Here is a 21,854-nt window from a genome sequence, read left to right as displayed (position 1 = left end):
TATGTGTGTTTTTCATTAAAAGTGTCACTATGAAACTAAATCTGTTTGGCTTTGTTCACAGAAATCTTTTTTTTTGAGGCACATACAGTTGAGGTCAAAAGTTTACAAGCTTAATTTTTTGACCAAAATAAGAAGGATCATGCAAAATGCATGCTATTTTTTTATTTTGTTTAGTACTGACCTGAATAAGATGTTTCACATAAAAGACGTTTACATATGGTCCACAAGAGAAAATGGAAATTAATTTAAATTACCCCGTTTTAAAGTTTACATATTCTTGATTCTTAATACTGTTGTTACCTGAATGATCCACAGCTGTTTTTCTTTTTTTGATAGTTGTTCATGAGTCTCTTATTTGTCCTGAACAGTTACAAACTGCTTGCTGTTCTTCAGAAAAAATCCTTCAGGTCAGATAAATTCTTTGGCTTTTCAGCATTTTTTTTAACCCTTTCCAATAAAGAAAGTATGATTTTGAGATCCATCTTTTCACACTGAGGACAACTGATGGACTCTTGCTACTATGTAACTATTACAGAAGGTTCAAACGCTCACTGATGCTCCAGAAAGAAAAGTTATGCATTAAGAGCTGGGGGTGAAAACTTTTGAACAGAATGAAGATGTATTTATCCTTATTTTGCCTAATTATCATATTTTCATTTAGCACTGCCCTTCAGTAGCTACAGAAGACAAAATAAGTTAAATTTACCCTGATCTTCAAATATAAAAAAGTTTTCACCCCCGGTTGTTAATGCATCGTGTTTCCTTTTGGAGCATCAGTGAGCATTTGAACCTTCTGAAATAGTTGCATATGAGTCCCTCGAGTGTCCTCAGCATGAAAAGATGGATCTTAAAATCAAACAGTCATTGTTGGAAAGGGTTCAAATACACAAAAATGCTGAAAAACCAAAGAATTTGTGGGACCTGGGGTCCGTTCTTCGTACCTCGCTTACTACATCCAAGATCAAATCATCGCACTAACTATGAGCTCGCTATTCCGGTTCTCCGAACTCACCTGTTGTTGATGATTACAGTGTTTCCCCTACCATTATCTTAGGGGGGCGCCCCGCCCCCCCAACGGCACCCCCCGCCTCCCTTGAATGTCAAGTTCATTTTATTTTCGATATAGCGTCAGATCACAATAGAAGTCATTAAGGTTATCTTTCCTATAGAACAGGTCTATACACTGTTCTTTTATTAAACAAACTAAATTGCCTTATGTTATTTATCTTATTTACACGAAGTCATGTCATTTCTGTCTTTACATGATCGCGTGTTTACAATGTGTCCTCCGCGAAAACACAGACGGGATCGCGGACTCCATTCATAAAAACCGAATCTACTATAGCGCGAAATGCCACGTAAATTCGTCGATTTTTGGATTAATAAATCAAAAGTTGGTCTGTCACTTCATTCAAATCGCGATATGGACTAGTGTCTGTGAAAACTGAAATGCAAAAAGACCGTTTCAATATGAATCCTGCATGTACCGTTTGCCTCAGTATGTTTGAATGGTGGAGACGCGTTTTTTTTTTTTACTACATGCACAGTGAAGCACGCGTGACGCTCCCTAATTTTTGGTATTTGCATCTCACATGAACAGATAAACTCAATCTCCAAAGCTGCTGTGAGTGTCACTTTTACCGTTTCATTTGAGAAAACTAGCATCATATCATGCTGTACACACAGAAACTTCACGGCAACCTGTCAAAATAAAAGTACCATGTAACATGTAACAGAACATTAGTCTTGTATTACTTTTGTACAGTATAATGTAGGTGTTTATATATTCCTATTTAAATAATTGACATAAAACAATATATGTGACCCTGGACCACAAAACCAGTCATAAGGTTAAATTTGACAAAACTGAGATGTATACATCATATGAAAGCTCAATAAATAACCTTTCTATTGATGTATGGTTTGTTAGGATAGGACAATATTTGGCCGAGATACAACTATTTGAAAATCTAGAATCTAAGGATGCAAAAAAATCAAAATACTGAGAAAATCACCTTTAAAGTTGTCCAAATTAGGTTCTTAACAATGCATAATACTCAACAAAAATTACATTTTGATATATTTATAGTAGGAATTTTAGAAAAAATCTTCATGGAACATGATCTTTACTTAATTTCCTAATGATTTTTGGCATAAAAGAAAAATCAATAATCTTAACCCATTCAATGTATTTTTGGCTATTGCTACAAATATACTCCAGCGACTTAAGACTGGTTTTGTGGTCCAGGGTCACATATTTGATAAAAAATAAATATAACAAGATTAACCACTTAATTGTAGAAAAAAATACTACAATTATTATTTAAATGTTAAATTATTATTAATTATTGATTTTAACAGTAAACCTCTGTTTGTTTGCCAAAAATTAAAAGGGTTTATTTTTCATTTGATTAAAAAGAAATAAATGTTTATACTTTTAATTTGATTATGAGAAAAATTAAAACACAAGAATTAAAAAAAAAAAAAAAAAGATTGTAGAGCTCTATTGTTCAAAATGTTAAAATAGATAGTTTTGGACTTATTTTTCCACTGAATTAAATGTTTTCGTTATTTCACAAAGTAGGGTAAAGTACCGGGGGAAAAAAGTAACATTGGCTACCGGCACCCAACCCCCTAAAACAAACACTGGAAACCTAGGGGAAACACTGGATTAGTATAGCTGGATGAAGTCATTTGAGATCACTGGGTGGCTTAAAAGGGGCTACGTTGCATATGTAATATTTGCACATCTTATTTTGTATTCATTTTTATTATGTATATTATTTTATAAATTTTATATTATACATTTTCACATATTTACTGAATAAACTGCTTATTATTATATTATTATAATATAATTATATGTAATTATATAAAAATACAAAAACTTAATCTGAGATGTGTATATAGTTATATTATTAATAATATATTAATAATATAAAATAACATTATAAAAAATTTTAATTAGACATTTTATGTGTAATATATATTTGCATATTAAATATATTTATTTTATATTATATTTATTATTTTATTACTTTTATATTATACTAATCAAAAATTAAGTTTTGATATATATATATATATATATATATATATATATATATATATATATATATATATATATATATATATATATATATACGGTAGGAAATTTACAAATGATCTTCATGGAACATAAGATATTTATTATCAAAAACTACTCATATAGTCTCCAAGCACAAATTAGTCGACAAAGTGACATGCAAAGACCAAATCTGTTCTATAAAACAGTAATAAATTCACTTCAAACTTGAGTCTCTTGTTATCAGAATCATTTTGTCTTTTGTTTCTTGCGTGCTTGAAACTGTTCAGTTTTGTTTTTGATGGATTTGATAAGCAGTGATAAACTGGGGTCCATGACTTTAGTGGAGGATGACGGCGTCTCTGCGTTGTCCTCCTCCTGCACAGCTTTGCTCTTCAGCATCTCCTCCTGGCTGTGCTGCTGCTGCTCCTCTCTGCGCTTCAGTTTCTCCTCTAAGATGCTCTGCGTTGCTTTGGTTTTCTTGTAGGCCGGGTCAGACGGGTCCAGGTTGTAAAGATGGGACGTGAACATAGCCTGGAAACGCGGGTCATGAACGTCCACCTGAAGAACCACAGCAGAAATGACATTAAGTTCAATTCATTGCTTCAAAGATTCGATTCATAACTGATTTAGGGAATCACACAAACAAAAAATGCAAAAAACGGTGAATATGGCTCTCTGACCTGGAAGTTGTCCTCCTCCAGTGGTGTGTTGCTCTTCAGGAGTTTCTTCTTCTTCTTCTTGCTCAGGTTCTGCTGCTCTACGATCTTGTCGTAGTTGAAATGCTTGTGCTTGTCGTCTTCGTCGTCATCCATCAGCAGCTCCATCTCAGCCTAGACGCCAAAACACAAGCGTTAAAGCAAGATCCACCACATGCAAAAACACATTCATGAACATCAGAAAAACATACCCTCTGTCGCTCCAGCTCTGCCTGTTCTTCTGGTGTCTTCTCTTCATCCTTATTCCTGTTCTTCTTCTTTTTGTTTTTCGAATTTGCTGCAGAGAACATACAGAGAGGATATAGATTAGAGCATTAATTGTCATGAAACATACGGGGATTTTATATACAGTGCCTTGCAAAGGTATTCATACCCCTTTCATTTTTCACATTGTGTTTTGTTACAGCATTATGTTAAACTGCTTTAAATTACTTTTTTCCCCACATCAATCTACATCTCACACACCATAATGACAAAGCACAAAACAGGTTTGTAACAACTTTGCAAATTTTCTAGAAATAAAAAAACTGAAAAGATCCCATTGCATAAGTATTCATACCCTTTTCTGGGACACTCAAAAGCTCAGGAGCATTCATATTGCTTCTAGATGTTACTACACTTGGAGTGGAGTTAAACTGTGGCAAATTCATTTGAATGAGTATGATTTAGAAAGGCACACACCTCTCAGAAAAGGTCTAACAGCTGAAAATGCATATCAGAGCAAAAACCAAGTCCTGAGGTCAAGATAACTGCCTGTAGAGCTCAGTGACAGACTTGCGTTAAGGCAATGATCTAGGGAAATCTGCTGCATTGAAGGTTCACAGAAGCATTATCCATAATGGAAGACGATTGGAACAACTAGGACTCTAGAAAATGTCTGCCAGCCCTCATCCAAGCTGACAGAGCTTGAGAGGTGAAAAGGTGAGGCAAAGAATGGCAGATAATTGCCAAATGCAGATGTGCAAAGCTTGTCACATCATACCCAAAAAGACTTGAGGCTGTAAAGGTGCTTCAGCTATGTACTGAGTTAAGGGTATGAATACTTATGCAATGTACTCATTTCAGTGTTTTATTTTTAATACATTTGTAAAATTTGCAAATCTGGTTTTTGCTTTGTCGTTATTATGGTGTATGGAGTGTAAATTGATGTGGGGGGAAAATTATTTAAAGCAGTTTAACATAATGCTGCAACAAAACGTGGAAAAAATTAATACTTTTGCAAGGCACTGTATAAAAGTGTAGACTCGTCATTAACCTGTCGTGCCGAGCTCTTCTTTGAAGAAGGGGTCGTTGAGGTCAACGTCATCAGGAAGTTCATCATCGCTGATCAGAGGCTCCGCATCCACTGCTTTCTGCACAAGACAAAAGAGCATATGTGAGTCAGGAGGATGGACAATGAATTAAATGAAGGGCAAACTATATGATTGTTTTCTCAGCAACACCTTTACCTTCTTTCCTTTCCTTTTCTCTTTCTTTTTCTCCTTTTTCTTTTGCAGGTACTGCTCCCATGGAGTCAGCTGGTCTTTGCCCTCCATTTTCTTCTTCACAAGCTTTTCAGTTGTTTCCTTCAGTCCTAAAAAGCAATGAAATGAATATACATTAATAAAACATACATATATTACATGTATCTATCATTAATATAATATATCATTTATATTTACATATATATATATATATATATATATATATTGATACACTATTGATATACAAAGGTCTATATAAAATGTTTTTTTTCTATATTTATTTTATTTGCATATTAATGTTAATAATTTTATATAACATTTTAAAATTATATTTACTTACTGCTAAATTTTCTCATATTTCAGTTTTTCTATTTAATCCTATTTATATTATATTATTAATAGCATATAATAACATTAAATATAAAAAATGAGAAATTGTATATATTTTATATATATGTGTGTGTGTGTGTAGTTATATATAATATTTGCATATATATTTAATATATTTTTTATTCATTTTTATGTATATATTTTATTAATTTTATATTAACATTTTCATGTTTACTGAATAAACTGATTATTATTATATTAATAATTTAATAGAAAATAATTTTAAATATAAAAACGAGAAATATGAGATGTGTACATAGTTACATTAATATATGTGTATATTATTCATAATATAAAATATTATAATTATATATACTATTACAGCGATGATACTTTTTTAATATATTTGTATAAATTGTATGTATATATATATATATATATATATATATTTTTTTTTTTAATTCATTTTATGTTACATATTTTTATTTTTACTGAATAAACAATAATTATATTATTTATAATATAATAGTAAAATAATATTAAACAAAAACAAAAAATATAAAATATAAAGCAGTGTGTGTGTGTATATATATATATATATAGACAGATAGATAGATAGATAGATAGATAGATAGATAGATATAAAGATATATATAATTTTTTTATATTTTAAAATTAGACAATTTAAATGTTGTTATATGTACTATTTGCATATATATTTAATATATTATTTTGGATTTTTTTATGTTAATATATTTACAGAATAAAATGGCAGATTATATTTTTAGCTATTTAATATGTAACATTATTTTATATTATTATATTAAATATCAAATAAGAAATTAAACAATTAAAATTGTATTAATATTCATATTAACATTTTTAGAGTGACTAATCTATTAAACAAACAAATTAAAAACTCGGATACCTGGTACCCATGTGACTTCCATGTCCATGCCCTCATCCTTCTCCTTGTCTTTTTCCTGAATGCTCTTCAGTAGTTCTCTGTATTTAGCGATCTGCTCTGTGCTTTTCTTCACTCTACTGCCCTGTTTCTCCTCAGGAGGTGGTTCAACGGGCTTCACAGCTGAGAGAACATTCAGTTCAACAAAACATTTTTGACTGATGAAAAAATACCAGAATAATGTTGATAGATAAGATTTAGTCATCACTAACCTTCTATCTGTTGCTCTTCCACTTCCTCCTCTTCCTCACTAGAGGAGGCCAGGTAAGCCTTGAAGTCCATGGTTAACAGCTCATCTTTATCGAACTTCCTGCTAAGAGCTGTGACACGGTCGTGATCCGTTTCATCCCACGTCAGCTCCACCTGATGACATGCAGCAGATACACAGACAAACATTACTCTACATTGAACACAACAACTCAGATCTGACGTAGGATTCAGCGTGACAGACCTTGGCTGTGGTGGTGGCTGTCGACATGAAGAGTTTGGGCTGGTAATTATTGTAATCCACATCAGTCGCTCTGTCTTTTGGCTCGTCGTCAAACGTCACATCCTCAGGGATAAACCTGGAAAATGCCCACAGCCACAAAAATGAGCCAATTACAAAGAGAAAATATAGCTGCAAGCAGTAATTACGGGGCAAAGCACACCAGAGGCAAAATGAGGAGCTAGGCATGGCATGGGGCACCAGACCAACTACAACAATTAGTAAAGGAAGCCATTTTAAGATGATTTTAGTCAAAAAGACTAAAAAATAATGTAGAACTCCTAGAAATATGATTTAATGGCTTATCACTTTTGACCAAAAGGTGGCGCTATCAAATCGATGTGGTGTGTTTAGTGTGAGGTGACAAAAGCATACACAAAGTTTGGTGTTATTATACATTATGCTTTGCAGAGATAAAGCCTCAGAGTCATTTTGGCATAAAACCTAAAATTTGTTTCATCTATCACCATGAAATCCATAGCTTGTTATCAGCACAGTCTTAAGATGATCTGACTCGATTTTGGTGAAAACTGGACGAACGGTCTATGAAAAGTGCATTTTCAACATAAATTTATGGCAGACAGGAAGTTCGGCCAACTATAGGATAATTGCGATCCATGTTGTCGGCATGACTCAAGGAATATTTTGAGACCACTTTCATTACAATAGGCTAATGCAATCAATAGTTACTTGCATTTTTGCAAATTTCATAATTAATGGTTAATGAATGGCTTATTACTCTTGGCCAATAGGTGGCGCTGTTACCAAACTGACATGGTGTGATCAGTGTGTGGCATAAAAATGGTACCTAAAAAAATTGGTGCAAATATCTCAAAGCTTTGCAGAAATACAGCCTCAGATGCAGCTTGGCATCTTTCCAGGAAATTCGTTGATGCATTAAACAAAAACGGTTTTGTATATCGACACAAATTCCATAACTTTTTGTCAACATGGTCTGAAGATGATCCTAGTCAAATTTGGTGAAAATTTAGGTTTACAACAATAACCGAAATGGCGGACAGGAAGTTTGGTCAATTTTTTATCAGAAATTATTAGCATTTTTCGAAATTTCTTTATAACTTTTGACCACAAGGTGGCACTGCCACTAAACTTTTTAAATACTATCAGGGCATGGTGCTGAAGACAAAAAACGAGTTTCATTAAGATGTCAATGCATTTGTAAAATATAGCATATTATGACAAAATTCAAAATGGCTGACACTGGAAAATTGAATATGGTTCGACTCGGCATGCTCCTCCGAATCTAATGAGACCAGTATTGAGATTTTTATCTAAACCATTAAGAAGTTCTAAGCAAAAATAGAAATTTTTCGGATCTCCTGAAAAGGTGGCACTGTAACGAAACACTGCAGGTAGCCTCAGGTCATGCTTGTTATAACACATATGCCAAACCGTTGCAGCGATATAGGCTCGCATCCATTTTTGCATGCTTTTCATAGAATTAGTTCGCACATTTTTCAAGAACGGTTTGACTAATCAACTTGAATGAATTCCATAACTTTTTGCCAGCATGGTCTAAAGATGATGTGAGCCAATTTTGGCGAAACTGTCTAAGACGAGTTTTGAAAAAGTAGAAACCCCGAAACCTCATGATTTTTAAATGTTGGTGTTCATTCGACTCAGCATGAGCCAAGGATTCAGAGTAAAAAAAGATTTTTGAATCTGTGCATTCAAAAATTATTAGGATAAAATTTATTAAATTTTTGACAAGTGGTTGCGCTACAGAGTTTGAGATACAGACTCCAATTTGCCTCGGTTAATGCTGAGACTTTCTTCTATCAGTGTGCCAAATTTCTATAGGCTGCCATAGACTCAAGAGTGGAAATGAAGAATAAAAAGAAGGATAAGAATGCCAACGGTTTCAATAGCTACCTATTTTTTCAATAGGTACCTAGAGACAAGTTTTGAGGAAAAGTCTCTGTAAATGTGAGGCACTCACCGCAGGTCGATCATGGAGCAGCTGCTTTCATACTCATAGCCATCGCACTCCTCGTAAATCTTTGTTGCCGTTTCGACTGAGTCACACTCCACCACAGCATAGTAATACCTCAGTCGCTTGAACTGATAGTCTCGCACTTTCTCTCTGTAAATCCTGAAAACACATGGAAGAACTTAATTATAAATTGTCCGGCTGAAGGATTAGTTCACTTTCAGAACAAAAATTTACAAATAATGTACTCACCCCCTTGTCATACCTTTCTTTCTTCAGTCGTAAAGAAATTATTTTTTGAGAAAACATTTTAGGATTTCTCTCCATATAATGGATTTGTATGGTGCCCCCAAGTTTGATCTTCCAAAATGCAGTTTAAAACCAATTCAAATGGCTCTAAATGATTCCAGCCGAGGAAGAAGGGTCTTATCTAGCAAACTGATCAGTTATTTTTAAAACAAATTAACAATTTATATAGTTTTTGTTTTTTAACCTCAAAAACTCGTCTTATCTCGTCTCTGCAATGCACATGCATAGTCTGTGTAATCCGGGTCAATACAGTTAGGGTATGTCGAAAAACTCCCATCTCGTTTTCTTCAACTTCAAAATCATCCTACAATGCTGTTTACCTATTTTTGTAAAGGGCGTCTCATTGATCCTCTTTGTATGTTCACTTCGTAAACACTGGGTTGCTGGTACTTCTGCAGCAATGTGGGGAGATTTTGAAGTTGGGGAATAAAACAAGATGGGGGGGTTTTCAACATTGATGCTGCGTTTAAACTGCATTTTGGAAGTTCAAACCTGGGGGCATCATAGTAGTCCATTATATGGAGAGAAATTCTGAAACGCTTTCTCAAAAAAAAAAAAAATCTTTAGGACTGAAGAAACATGAACATCTTGGATGACAAGGGGGTGAGTACATTATCTGAACATTTTTGTTCTGAAAGTGAACTAATCCTTTTAAAAGATAGTTCATCCAAATGAAAAATATAAATCATCCTTTAAAACCATGTGAGGAAATATAAAAATGGAGGACATCAAATATTGTCCAAAAAAAGGCTGAAACATATTGTCAAAAGTTTTTGAACAGTAAGATTTTTAATGTTTTCTACTATCTTCTGCTCACCAAGCATGCATTTATTAAATCTAAAATACAGCAAAAACAGTAATATTGTGAAATATTTTTACTATTTAACTGCTAATAACAAGTAATTAAATGCTCCAGCTAAGACTGAGGGCCTGTACCTTTGCTCTTCTGTGTCTGTATCAGGGTTATCCGGGAGGTCGATGGGCTCGTTGAGCTCCAGCGGACCCTTGGTCTGTTCTGCATTCAACCGCTCCTTTCCAAACTCAGACGGATAGATCTGACAAATGCATGTCAACAATTTAAACTTGCATCTGCAGGATTGGCATCTGACATCTTACAGAATGATTAGATTGTGGAGGAAACTACAGGAAGTAATGGGACAGTTACCGTCACAGACAGCACTACGCCTTCTTTGGGCTTAAACGAACTGAAGAGAGCCAGAAGATCTTTAGCTTTCAGTCTGTCCCAGTTCATGTTACAAACTGCCAACCGACGGGAAGTCTAAACACACAAACACAGGAATTAACACACTAAAACAGACAGAAACAAACACTAGTATGATATGAAAATACTTTTTGAAATACATTATTTTAACGGCACTGTGCTTGGTTAAAAAAAATTATATCTAAACAAATATACAAATTGTAATGGGTCTTTTTTTTCTTGATACAATTTTATTATTATAAAATCATTAAATATATTTTATATAACACAAATAATATAAAATATTGTTTTAATTTAATAAATACACTATTGTTCAAAGGTTTGGGGTCAGCTAAATGTTTTTTAAAGAAATTAATACTTAGCATAGCATAGATGCATTACAAAAGATCTCTATTTCAAACTGAAGCTGGTATTTTGAAATTCCTATTCATCAAAAAATCCTGAAAAAAGTATCATTGTTTCCACAAAAAAAAATATTAAAAAGCAAAAACATTAATTGCACTGATAAGAATATGAAAATGTTTTGGAACCATGGCTGCTAAAAAAATTATTTCAATCAAACTAATACATTTCCCTGCCAGTCAAATGTTTTTGAACAGTAAGATTTGTAATGTTTGTTTTTAAAGAAGTCTCTTCTGCTCACCAAGCCTGCATTTATTTGATCCAAAGTGCAGCAAAACAGTAAAATTTTAAATGAACTGTTTTCTATTTGAATATGTTTTAAAAAGTGATTTATTCCTGTGATTTCAAAGCAGATTTTTAGCATCATTACTCCAGTCACATGATCCTTTAGAAATCATTCTAATATTGATTTGCAGCTCACAAAACATTTTTTTTATTATTATGTTAAAAACAACCGAGTAGATTTTTTTTTTCAGGATTCTTTGATGAATAGAAAGTTCAGAAGAACAGCATTTATCTGAAACAGATGTATCATCACTTTTGATCAAGTTAAAGCATCCTTGCTAAATAAAATGATTATTTCTATCATTTCTTCCCCCCAAAATAAAAGCTTTTGAATGGTATAGTGTATAATGTTACAAAAGCTTTGTATTTCAGATAAATGTTGATCTTTGGATCTTTCTATTCATCAAAGAATGAAAAGAGTAGTCAACTGTTTTAAATATTAATAATATTAATAAAAAAATGTTTCTTGAACGGCATATCAGCATATTAGAATGATGTCTGAAAGATCATGTGAGCAGCGATGCTGAAAATTTTGATTTGGCCATAATAAATTACAACTTAAAATATATTCAAGTGGAATGCAGTTGTTTTAAATGGTAAAAACATTTCGCAATATTACGGCATTTAATGTATTTTTGATCAAATAAATGCAGCTTCGGTGAGCAGAAAAGACGTTTCAAAAAAACATTTGACCCCAAACTTTTGAACAGCAGTTTATGATTAATAAAGCCTTCGGATAAATCTCACATTGTCAGCACGTGGAGCATCTTTCCACATCTCTCCCCAGTCATGCTCGATATTCATTTCCTCACGACGGAGAGAGTCCTCCAGCTCATCATCATCATCATCGTCATCTTCATCAGAGCTGGTCTCAATGTTTCCCATCCCTCGGGCCAGATCGTTTTTGTCGCTGTCTTCATCTGACTCACTCTCGTCATCTTCATCATCTTCCTCCTCCTCATCATCATCACCTTCAGAAGAACCCTCTTCCACACCATCATCTTCCTCATCCTCTTCAACACCAGATTCCTCCTCCTCATCTGTTAAAACCAATACAAACGGACACCACTCGTATTGTCTTCAGAAGATCCATATCAAAACAAAGCAATCGGATACATAATATAACGAATATTAAAGCAATATAAAAGTTAACAGTACCTTCTTCAAAAACTCTCACTCCTTTTACCAGTGGCTCTTTGGTTTTCTTCACTTCTTTTTGCTTTGGGATGTTATCTGTGTCTCCCTCATCAGATTCATCGCTTTCATCTTCATCTTCAACTCGAGGTTTCTCATCAGCTTTTTTCACTTTCTTTTCCTTCTTGGGCTTTTCCTGCTTTTTGTTTTCCTCTTCTTCATCTGACACTTCCGAGTCAGAGAGGTTGTAGAAGCGCTTGAGTTCGTCGGTGGACGTGTGGTTGACGGGTCGGCCACGTTTATCGACTGTGTACTTGAGTTTAAAGCTTTTGTCGTGGAACATGGACTTGAAACGGCTGTCGATTTTGACTTTGCGTTCTCTGCTGGGCATCTCCCAGAAGCGAGGGTCCTTCCGGACCTTAGAGAAGCGGTCATCGCTGCTTTGAGTGTTTCTGGAAGTCATGGTGAATGTTAGGAAGAGCCTGACTAAAGCATCAACCTGTGAACAACACAGAAGAGGTTCATTTCAAGCACATCTGAAACCAACTTTCTGGAATTACATTAAATAATTGTAAGTGTATATTCATTAAAAGAAATGACATGACACAAAACAATATGGTTCGTGTTCTATCTTTATAGAAAACAACAAAACATAAAGTAAATCAACTATTGATTTCAACAAGTAATCTCAAACCAAACAAAAATTTATAAATTATGAAAAAAATCTATAGAGTGAAAGCTTGTTGGCACACTTTCTACTGCACTGTTATCTACAGTAATGTGCCAAAAAATTTGAATATCGAGGTAAAGTCCATTTATTTCAATCTGTTTCAAAAAAACGAAACTTGTATGGTATATTAGTTCACTACACACAAAGTGAAATATTTCAAGCCTTTATTGTTTCAATTTGAATGATTACAAAATTAGAATATTTCATGTGACCAATAAAAAAAGGATCTTAAACACATGTTGGCCTTCTGAAAAGTGTGTTAATGTACTGTATTATGTCCTCAGTACTTTGTTGGTCCTTCTTTTCCACTAATTCCAGCATCAAGGCGGTGTGGCATGGAGGCGATCAGCCTTTCACACAGTTGAGGTGTTATGGTAGCCCAAGTTGCTTTGATATTGGCCTTAAGCTCGTCTGCATTTCGGGGTCTCTGTTCCCTCATCTTACTTTTGACAATAACCCATAGATTTTTATTGGGGTTTAAGTCAGGCGAGTTTGCCGGCCAATCAAGTACATTTACTCCATGGCTATTAAACCAGGTACTGGTAGTTTTGGCTTTGTGGGCAGGTGCCAAATCCTGCTGGAAAATAAAATCATCTCCAAAAAGCTTGTCGGTAGCAGGAAGCATTAAGTGCTCTAAAATTTCCTGGTAGACAGTGGACTTGATAAAAGACAGTGGACCCACACCAGCAGATGACATGCTCCCCAAACCATCACTGACTGTGGAAACTTCACACTGGAATTTAAGCAGCTTGACTTTTGTGACTCTCCGGTCTTCCTCCAGACTCTGGGACCTTGATTTCCAAATGAAAAGCAAAATTTGCTTTCATCTGAAAAAAAAAAAAAGGACTTGGGGCCACTGGGCAACAGACCAGTACTTTTTCTCCTTAGCCCAGCACAGACGCTTCTGATGTTGTTTTTGGTTCAGGAGTGGCTTGACGCTTAATCAAGCTTTTTGGAGATGATTTCATTTTCCAGCAGGATTTGGCACCTGCCCACAAAGCCAAAACTACCAGTACCTGGTAGGCTTAATATATTTCACTCTATGTGTAGTGAACTAATATAACATACACGTTTCACCATTTGAAACAAATTATTGAAATAAATGGACTTTCCCTCGATTTTCAAATTTTTGGGCACATATCTGTTTAAGAGATTTAAGGTCATTCAATAACGGGGCATGTTGTCAAATTCTATTTTATAATGTATATTTGTAATTATGCATGTAATTATTTGTTTACTGTGTCTATCTGTAATTCACACAGAACACATACCGTTACTGCACGGAATGTAATGACAATTAAAACACCGAGCATGTCGTTCACTTACAAAACAGCACTGCCATTTATGAAAAACACAAGAATTCATTGCAAAACTGACCGCATAGTAAATAAAAACAGTTATATAAAGGCCAATACTGACCTGATATTTTCTCGTGCGACGCTACAGCAAAGCTCCACACGTGTTTTCCGCTTCACAACTACTACTTCCGTTACCACTCGGAAGCCACGCCTTCTTTTGCATACGGCGAGACGAAGAGCTCAAAACACACCAGACGCAAACAGTATGGCACTACTTTAAAAAATATTAGAAACAGAAAAGCTGAGAAAACCTATGATGCACTATGTCGTTTTAATTTGATTGAATATCCATATTATGCAATTTTGTATTCGTTTTCTCTCTCTCTCTCTCTCTCTCTCTCTCTCTCTCTCTCTCTCTCTCTCTCTCTCTCTCTCTCTCTCTCTGTATACCCTTTTTTTCTATTCTGTTGTGAGATGTATTAATATGTACATAATTGTTTAATAAAAAAATAAATAAAAAAGGAAGCTTGTGGACGCTTCCAGAATTTAGCTGTGAAAGTACGACAAATACAATCAACTTTAAAAACAGGAGAAAAAAAAAAAAAAAACACCAGACGCGAGCGTCTTTCGTTTTATTTCGGACATCCTGTGTAGACTTTTATTAGCTAATTTAAACTAACACACAAACAAAAAACAAAAACAAAAAATACATAAATAATGTTCCTTAAAATAAAAAAAGGTGAAGTAAAATAAATATAAATATATGTATTTTTATTTTGTATCAGATGCCAGTGCAAAATATCTAATTTTAATTCAGTTTAAATTAATGTAGGCTGTAACTGAATCTAAAACTAAAATCAAAATATATAAAACTAAATAAATGTATTTAATAAGAACACAAAAAATTACTAAAACTTTATGTGGAATAAAAATGGAAATATAAAAATACAAACTAATTCAAAATATAAATAAAAACTATAAAATATACTAAACACTGAATTATTTTGTTTCATTCGTGGAAACATAAATAAACTGACAAATAAAAACAATATAATAAAAAACAGTACATATATAAATAAACTTAAAATTAAGAAACACTTCAGTCACTTAATTCATCATCAGTTTAAAATCAGAAAATGTGACCGCAACTCATGTTTTATTTATTTTTATTGTTTTTACTATTATTTGCCTTTAAATGAAAAATTAAATTCGAACTAAAGTAACACTTTTTTAATGTTTGTCAGTTGTTCTGTATTTATTTATTTTGAATGTTATTTGCAGAATAGAATACTAGAAAATAATGGAATAGAACAGAATATTAGAAAAAAAATAGATCAATCTAATCGAATAGAATAATATAATAGAATAGAATAGAATAGAATAGAATAATAGAGTAGAATACTAGAATAGAATAAAATAATAAAAAAGATAATAGTAGAATAGTATTATAGTATTATAATAAATATATAATATATAATAAAATAAATAAAAAAATAGATAAGAACAGAACAGAATAGAATAGAATACTAGAAAATAATATAAACATATAGAATAATACAATAGAAGAATAGAAAAGAGTACAATAATAGAAAATAATAGAATAAAATAGAATAATAGAAAGAAAAGAATAGAATAGTAAAATAGAATACTAGAAAATAATTGATAGTATAGAATAAATAGAATAGAATGGAACATTAGAAAATAATATATAAGAACAGAACAGAACAAAATAGAATAGAATAGAATAAAAGAATATTAGAAAAGAATTAGAAAATAATAGAAAAAAACAGAACAGAACAGAATACTAGAAAATAATAGATAAGTATAGAATAATAGAATAGAAGAATAGAAAAAGTACCATAACAGAAAATAATAAAATAGAATAGAATACTAGAATATAATAGAATACTAGAAAACTAGAAAAAAGATTAAGTTTTAAATTAAAAAAATTAAGTTGGCTTGAGAAAGCCAGACCAGAAAGTTTAGAAATAAATAAGAGATAAGTATATAATAATAGAACAGTAGAATAGAATACTATAAAATAATATATAATAAAAGAAAAATAAAGTAAAATAGAATAGAACCGAATTGTAATTTTTGGCTGAACTTTAAACTGAATCCAGTCCATGTTCCAGTGTCCGGGTAAAATCCGGTCCACGTTTTACCGCAGATGTCTCTGATGAATGACGCAGAGCTGGGCGCTGTTTAGAGGCACAGCGATGAAATGTGTTTGAAAGTGTTGTGCAAGCGGTAGAAATGATATGTTAAAATGAGAATCAATAAGAAAGCATGAATATCACTGTGAAAAGCCTCCGGTCTCTGCGATGTCTGTCCAGGGGATGGAGGTGTCTCTCCTCCAAGCATGGAGGCGCTATGAACGTGTTTGACAGGAGCATGAAACGCAAGCAAAGGGAATGGGCTTCGTCTTTACTGGATAGCGACAAATACGACTACCTCCGAGACGAGGTGAGATTGTTTACTTTCTGATGGGTGCGTTTGCTTTTAGGAAAACTGAAGCTGTGTTTATGTACGTATGCTTTTGTTTTGTTTGCAGGTGGGGAGCAGAGTAGCAGACAGAGTTTATGATGTCTCAAGGTCACTTTTTAAACATTCTGTCATTAGCTCTTAAAGAAATAGTTCAACCAAAAAATGTGCTTTACTCACTGTCTTGTCGTTTCAACCTTGTATGATTTTGTTCTGTTTTGTGGGATTGGAAAGTAGATATTAAGCAGAATGTCCGATCTGCTGTTTACAATAGTCACTTATGTCACGATTTAGTCAATTACCTGGATGCATGGCCATATTGGAGATACTCAAATGTAAACAACAGCATGGATTGCATGGTTAATGTACTACTGAATATGTTGTTCTGCTAATTTATGCTGTCTAAAACACAGAGAAAACGTGTGGAAGCTACTAAATCATATAGAGAAGAGCTTAGTAAGCAGGAAATGACGTAATAGTTTGACAAACTAAAGTTAATAAGTGGTAAAGATACATATGAGCAGTGTTAATTAAGATATTAACATAATATTTCACCTACCTGACCTGAAATGATAAGAGAAAACATAAATGTTGTCAAGATTCTTGCCCTGGAAATCCTGGTTCAGTTTGGCCAACCACAAACACTTGCACTCTTCTGCTTGATTTGTTATAACTTTTGGCAGTCTGTAGTACTCCAAATGTTTTTCCTGGTCTGACCGATTAGTACAGCCCAAAATATGACATTAATTGACCATTTTAAGGAGCAATAATCAGTAAAATATGCTGCTTTTGTTCGGTTCAGTGGCATTGTTTACATTCAGTGCTGCCAATATGGCCAACTGATGGCACTTTGTGAAAACCCTCTGTACAATAGAAGTTAATGGGGACTGTGGCTGTTAAACGCCTAAAAATCATAATAAAGTTGGCCATACTACTCGTGTGCTATATTTTAAGTCTTCTTAAGTCATATGATATCTTTGTCTAATGAACAGACAAATTTAACAACTCCAATTCCCATCTAATTTCGCTGCAACATTGACATCCTGAATAATATCTCAGACTTATCATATAGGTTTTGAATATCATGAGGGTGAATAAATAATAACAAAATTGTCATTTTTGATCCACCGAATGTCATTGCAGGACTTTCCCTCTGGCTCTGGATGTAGGATGTGGGAAGAGTCACATCGCAGAGCATTTAAGTAAGGTAGAACCATTTTATATATTTTTTAAATATTCAAACATGCGAAGATTGACAGCATGTACTTTCATTCTTAAAAGCATCTTCTTTTGTGTTGTACAGAAGAAAGTAAAATATTCCGTCAAGTTCTCTGTTTCTATTCTGTTGTGACACTGATTCTTTCTGTTTTCAGGACATTGTTGAACGTCTATTTTTAACAGACATTTCAGACTCTTCCCTGGTAAGAGACTTAACATTTAATAAATAGTTTTTAGTATTGCACATTCAAGCTTTTGGGGTCATTAAAGGAGTAGTTCACTTTCAGAACAAAAATGTACAGATAATGTACTCACCCTCTTGTTATCCAAGATGTTCATGTCTTTCTTTCTTCAGTTGTTAAGAAATTCTGTTTTTTGAGGAAAACATTTCAGGATTTCTCTCCATATAGTGGACTTCTATGGTGCCCCTGAGTTTGAACTTCCATAATGCAGTTTAAATGCAGCTTCAAAGGACTCTGAAGGAGCCGAGGAAGAAAGGTATTTTTAAGGTAAATAATTGGTTACACACAGAGCTAGACAAGACGAGCATTTGAGGTTAAAAAGTCTGTAAATTGTACATTTTTTTTTAGAAAATAATCGTTTTGCTAGAGAAGACCCTTCTTTCCTCGGCTGTGATCGTTTAGAGCCCTTTGAAGCTGCATTTTAGAACTTCAAACTTGTGGGCACCATAGAAGTCCATTATATGGAGAGAAATCCTGAAATGTTTTCCTCAAAAAACATAATTTCCTTACGACTGAAGAAAGAAAGACATGAACATCTTGGATGACAAGGGGGTGAGTACATTATCTGTAAATTTTAGTTCTGAAAGTTAACTAATCCTTAAAGACTTTTTTTTAAAGAAATGAATACTTTTATTGAGCAAGGATGCATTAAATTGTTCAAAAGTGACAGTAAAGACATGATGTTACAAAAGATTTCTATTTTAAATAAATGTGGTTCTTTTGAAATATAAAAATACTTCCCTGCACAACTGTTTTCAACATTTATAAGAAAAATAAATGTTTCTTAAACAGCAAATCAGCATATTAGAATGATTTTTGATGGATCACGTGACACAGAAGATTGTAGTAATGATGCTGAAAATTTAGCTTCGCCTCACAGAAATAAATTACATTTTAAAATGTATTCAAATGGCAAACAGTTCTTTAAAATTGTAATAGTATTTCAAAGTTTCACAGTAAACAAATGCAGCCTCAGTGAGTTTAAGAGACTTCAAAAGCATTCAAATTCATTTTCTTAAACCTTCTTTCTTCTTGTTTAGAGGAGTAGGAAGAAATGTGAGATGCCTACTCAGTGTGTTTTGGCAGATGAGGAGTTCCTCCCATTCAAAGAAAACACGTTTGACCTAGTGTTCAGCAGCCTGAGGTACTGAACCGCCCCTGTGCATGATGGGAAATGTAAAGATTTAAAGAACTGTCTTTTATAAAGCCGTATTTGTCTCCTCAGTCTGCACTGGATCAACGACCTTCCTGGAGCTTTGAGACAGGTATGAGGATCTAGCAAAGTGTTCGATCTTGTCATACATGATAAAAAATAACACAAAATACTTAATTTTTGTCATTCAGATCTACCAGGTGTTGAAGCCTGATGGCGTGTTCATTGGAGCAATGGTCGGCGGTGAGACGCTTTTTGAGCTGCGATGTTCTCTGCAGTTAGCTGAGCTGGAAAGAGAGGGCGGCTTTGCGCCTCATATCTCGCCCTATACAGCCGTCACTGATCTGGGCAACCTGCTAGGCCAGGCTGGCTTCAACATGCTCACTGTGGTATACATTTTCAAATATGTTACTACATAATCTGCAGTTTTATTCGAGTTTGAAATATTTGTGAATACACCGAGGCTCACTTTTGTGTTGTCGTTTAGGATATTGATGAAGTTCAGGTCCATTATCCTGGTATGCTAGAGGTCATGAGTGATTTACAAGGTAAACTCTGTGCCTTCTAGATTCAGTGTCTTATGTTATGAAATGGATGGAGAATGTGTTTACAGTTTATTCATGTGATTCAGGTATGGGTGAGAGCAACTGTGCATGGAACAGGAAGTCACTCCTACACAGAGACACTATATTGGCTGCAGCTGCTATTTATAAAGGTGAGATGGCAAACTGAGAACTGCAGCAAATGATTGGAGGATTTATGGTCAATTGAAATTTACATAAAATGTTTTTACATTTAGTCATTAAGTAGACGCTTTTATCCAAAGTGATATACAAATGAGGAAATATAAGCAATCAAAACCAACAAAAGAGTAATATTTTGTACAGTTGAGGACATACAGAGATTTACATAGACCACCAAAATAAGAGGGATCATACAAGATGCGTGTTATTTTTTATTTATTTAGTTCTGACCTGAATAAGATATTTCACATAAAAGATGTTTACATTTAGTCCACATAGAAAAAAAATGGTTGAATTTATGAAAATGACCTTGTTCAAAGGTTTACATACACACATACTGTGTTGTTACCTGAATGATCCACAGCTGTTTTTTTGTTTAGTGATAGTTGTTCATGAATTCCTTGTTTGTCCTGAACAGTTAAACTGCCCGCTGTTCTGTAGAAAAATCCTTTAGGTCAAATTCTTTGGTTTTTCAGCATTTTTGTGTATTTGAACCCTTTCCAACAATGACTGCATGAGTTTGAGATCCATTTTTTCACACTGAGGACAACTGAGGGACTCATATGCAACTATTACAGAAGGTTCAAACACTCACTGATGCTTCAGAAGGAAAGATAATGCATTAAGAGCTGGGGGGTGAAAACTTTTGAACAGAATGAAGATGTGTACATTTTTCTTATTTTGCCTATATATATATATATATATATATATATATATATATATATATATATATATATATATATATATACAGTCGTGGCCAAAGGTTTTGAGAATGACACAAATATTAGTTTTCATTAAGTTTGCTGCTAAACTGCTTTTAGATCTTTGTTTCAGTTGTTTCTGTGATTTACTGAAATATAATTACAAGCACTTCATACGTTTCAAAGGCTTTTATCGACAATTACATGACATTTATGCAAAGAGTCAGTATTTGCAGTGTTGGCCCTTCTTTTTCAGGACCTCTGCAATTAAACTGGGCATGCTCTCAATCAACTTCTGGGCCAAATCCTGACTGATAGCAACCCATTCTTTCATAATCACTTCTTGGAGTTTGTCAGAATTAGTGGGTTTTTGTTTGTCCACCCGCCTCTTGAGGATTGACCACAAGTTCTCAATGGGATTAAGATCTGGGGAGTTTCCAGGCCATGGACCCAAAATTTCAACGTTTTGGTCCCCGAGCCACTTAGTTATCACTTTTGCCTTATGGCACGGTGCTCCATCGTGCTGGAAAATGCATTGTTCTTCACCAAACTGTTGTTGGATTGTTGGAAGAAGTTGCTGTTGGAGGGTGTTTTGGTACCATTCTTTATTCATGGCTGTGTTTTTGGGCAAAATTGTGAGTGAGCCCACTCCCTTGGATGAGAAGCAACCCCTCACATGAATGGTCTCAGGATGCTTTACTGTGTGCATGACACAGGACTGATGGTAGCACTCACCTTTTCTTCTCCAGACAAGCCTTTTTCCAGATGCCCCAAACAATCGGAAAGAGGCTTCATCGGAGAATATGACTTTGCCCCAGTCCTCAGCAGTCCATTCGACATACTTTTTGCAGAAGATCAATCTGTCCCTGATGTTTTTTTTTTGGAGAGAAGTGGCTTCTTTGCTGCCCTTCTTGACACCAGGCCATCTTCCAAAAGTCTTGGCCTCACTGTGCAT

General features: G+C 34.0%; 2 protein-coding genes across 3 annotated transcripts in view; one reads left to right on the top strand and one right to left on the bottom strand.

The window, feature by feature from the left end:
• Positions 1-3,167: 3,167 nt before the first annotated feature.
• Positions 3,168-14,530, bottom strand: esf1 (ESF1, nucleolar pre-rRNA processing protein, homolog (S. cerevisiae)). Its single transcript, XM_073842778.1, has 14 exons — positions 14,480-14,530; positions 12,355-12,829; positions 11,944-12,236; positions 10,453-10,566; positions 10,224-10,342; positions 8,988-9,140; positions 6,992-7,106; positions 6,753-6,903; positions 6,505-6,663; positions 5,232-5,356; positions 5,039-5,135; positions 3,975-4,060; positions 3,748-3,897; positions 3,168-3,625 (listed from the first exon to the last, which is right to left on the bottom strand). Exons 2-14 carry the CDS (start codon positions 12,791-12,793, stop codon positions 3,314-3,316), a joined length of 2,313 nt encoding a protein of 770 aa, XP_073698879.1. The 5' UTR covers positions 12,794-12,829; positions 14,480-14,530; the 3' UTR covers positions 3,168-3,313.
• Positions 14,531-16,551: 2,021 nt separating this feature from the next.
• Positions 16,552-21,854, top strand: part of ndufaf5 (NADH:ubiquinone oxidoreductase complex assembly factor 5) — a 7,002-nt gene continuing 1,699 nt past the window's right edge. Inside the window, exons 1-9 of one of the 2 annotated variants that reach the window (XM_073841737.1) lie at positions 16,552-16,824; positions 16,913-16,953; positions 17,986-18,049; positions 18,216-18,263; positions 19,343-19,446; positions 19,528-19,567; positions 19,647-19,844; positions 19,943-20,003; positions 20,087-20,170. In XM_073841737.1, the coding sequence (XP_073697838.1) occupies positions 16,648-16,824; positions 16,913-16,953; positions 17,986-18,049; positions 18,216-18,263; positions 19,343-19,446; positions 19,528-19,567; positions 19,647-19,844; positions 19,943-20,003; positions 20,087-20,170 (817 nt within the window). In that variant the 5' untranslated portion in view covers positions 16,552-16,647. Of the gene's footprint in view, positions 16,825-16,912; positions 16,954-17,985; positions 18,050-18,215; positions 18,264-19,342; positions 19,447-19,527; positions 19,568-19,646; positions 19,845-19,942; positions 20,004-20,086; positions 20,171-21,854 lie in introns of those variants that run through there. The other variant, XM_073841738.1, reaches the window with a different exon arrangement.

This window comes from Garra rufa, chromosome 6, assembly GCF_049309525.1.
Source record: "Garra rufa chromosome 6, GarRuf1.0, whole genome shotgun sequence".
Lineage (NCBI taxonomy): Eukaryota > Metazoa > Chordata > Actinopteri > Cypriniformes > Cyprinidae > Garra > Garra rufa.
This window is presented reverse-complemented; position numbering and strand designations above follow the sequence as displayed.

Coding starts and splice junctions, on each gene's coding strand:
- esf1 (XM_073842778.1), bottom strand. CDS start 12,793: ATGACTTCCAGAAACACTCAAAGCAGCGATGACCGCTTCTCTAAGGTC. Junction 4,061..5,038: donor AGAAGAGCTCGGCACGACAG/GTTAATGACGAG, acceptor TGTTCTCTGCAG/CAAATTCGAAAAACAAAAAG. Junction 3,898..3,974: donor CAGAGCTGGAGCGACAGAGG/GTATGTTTTTCT, acceptor TTTGGCGTCTAG/GCTGAGATGGAGCTGCTGAT.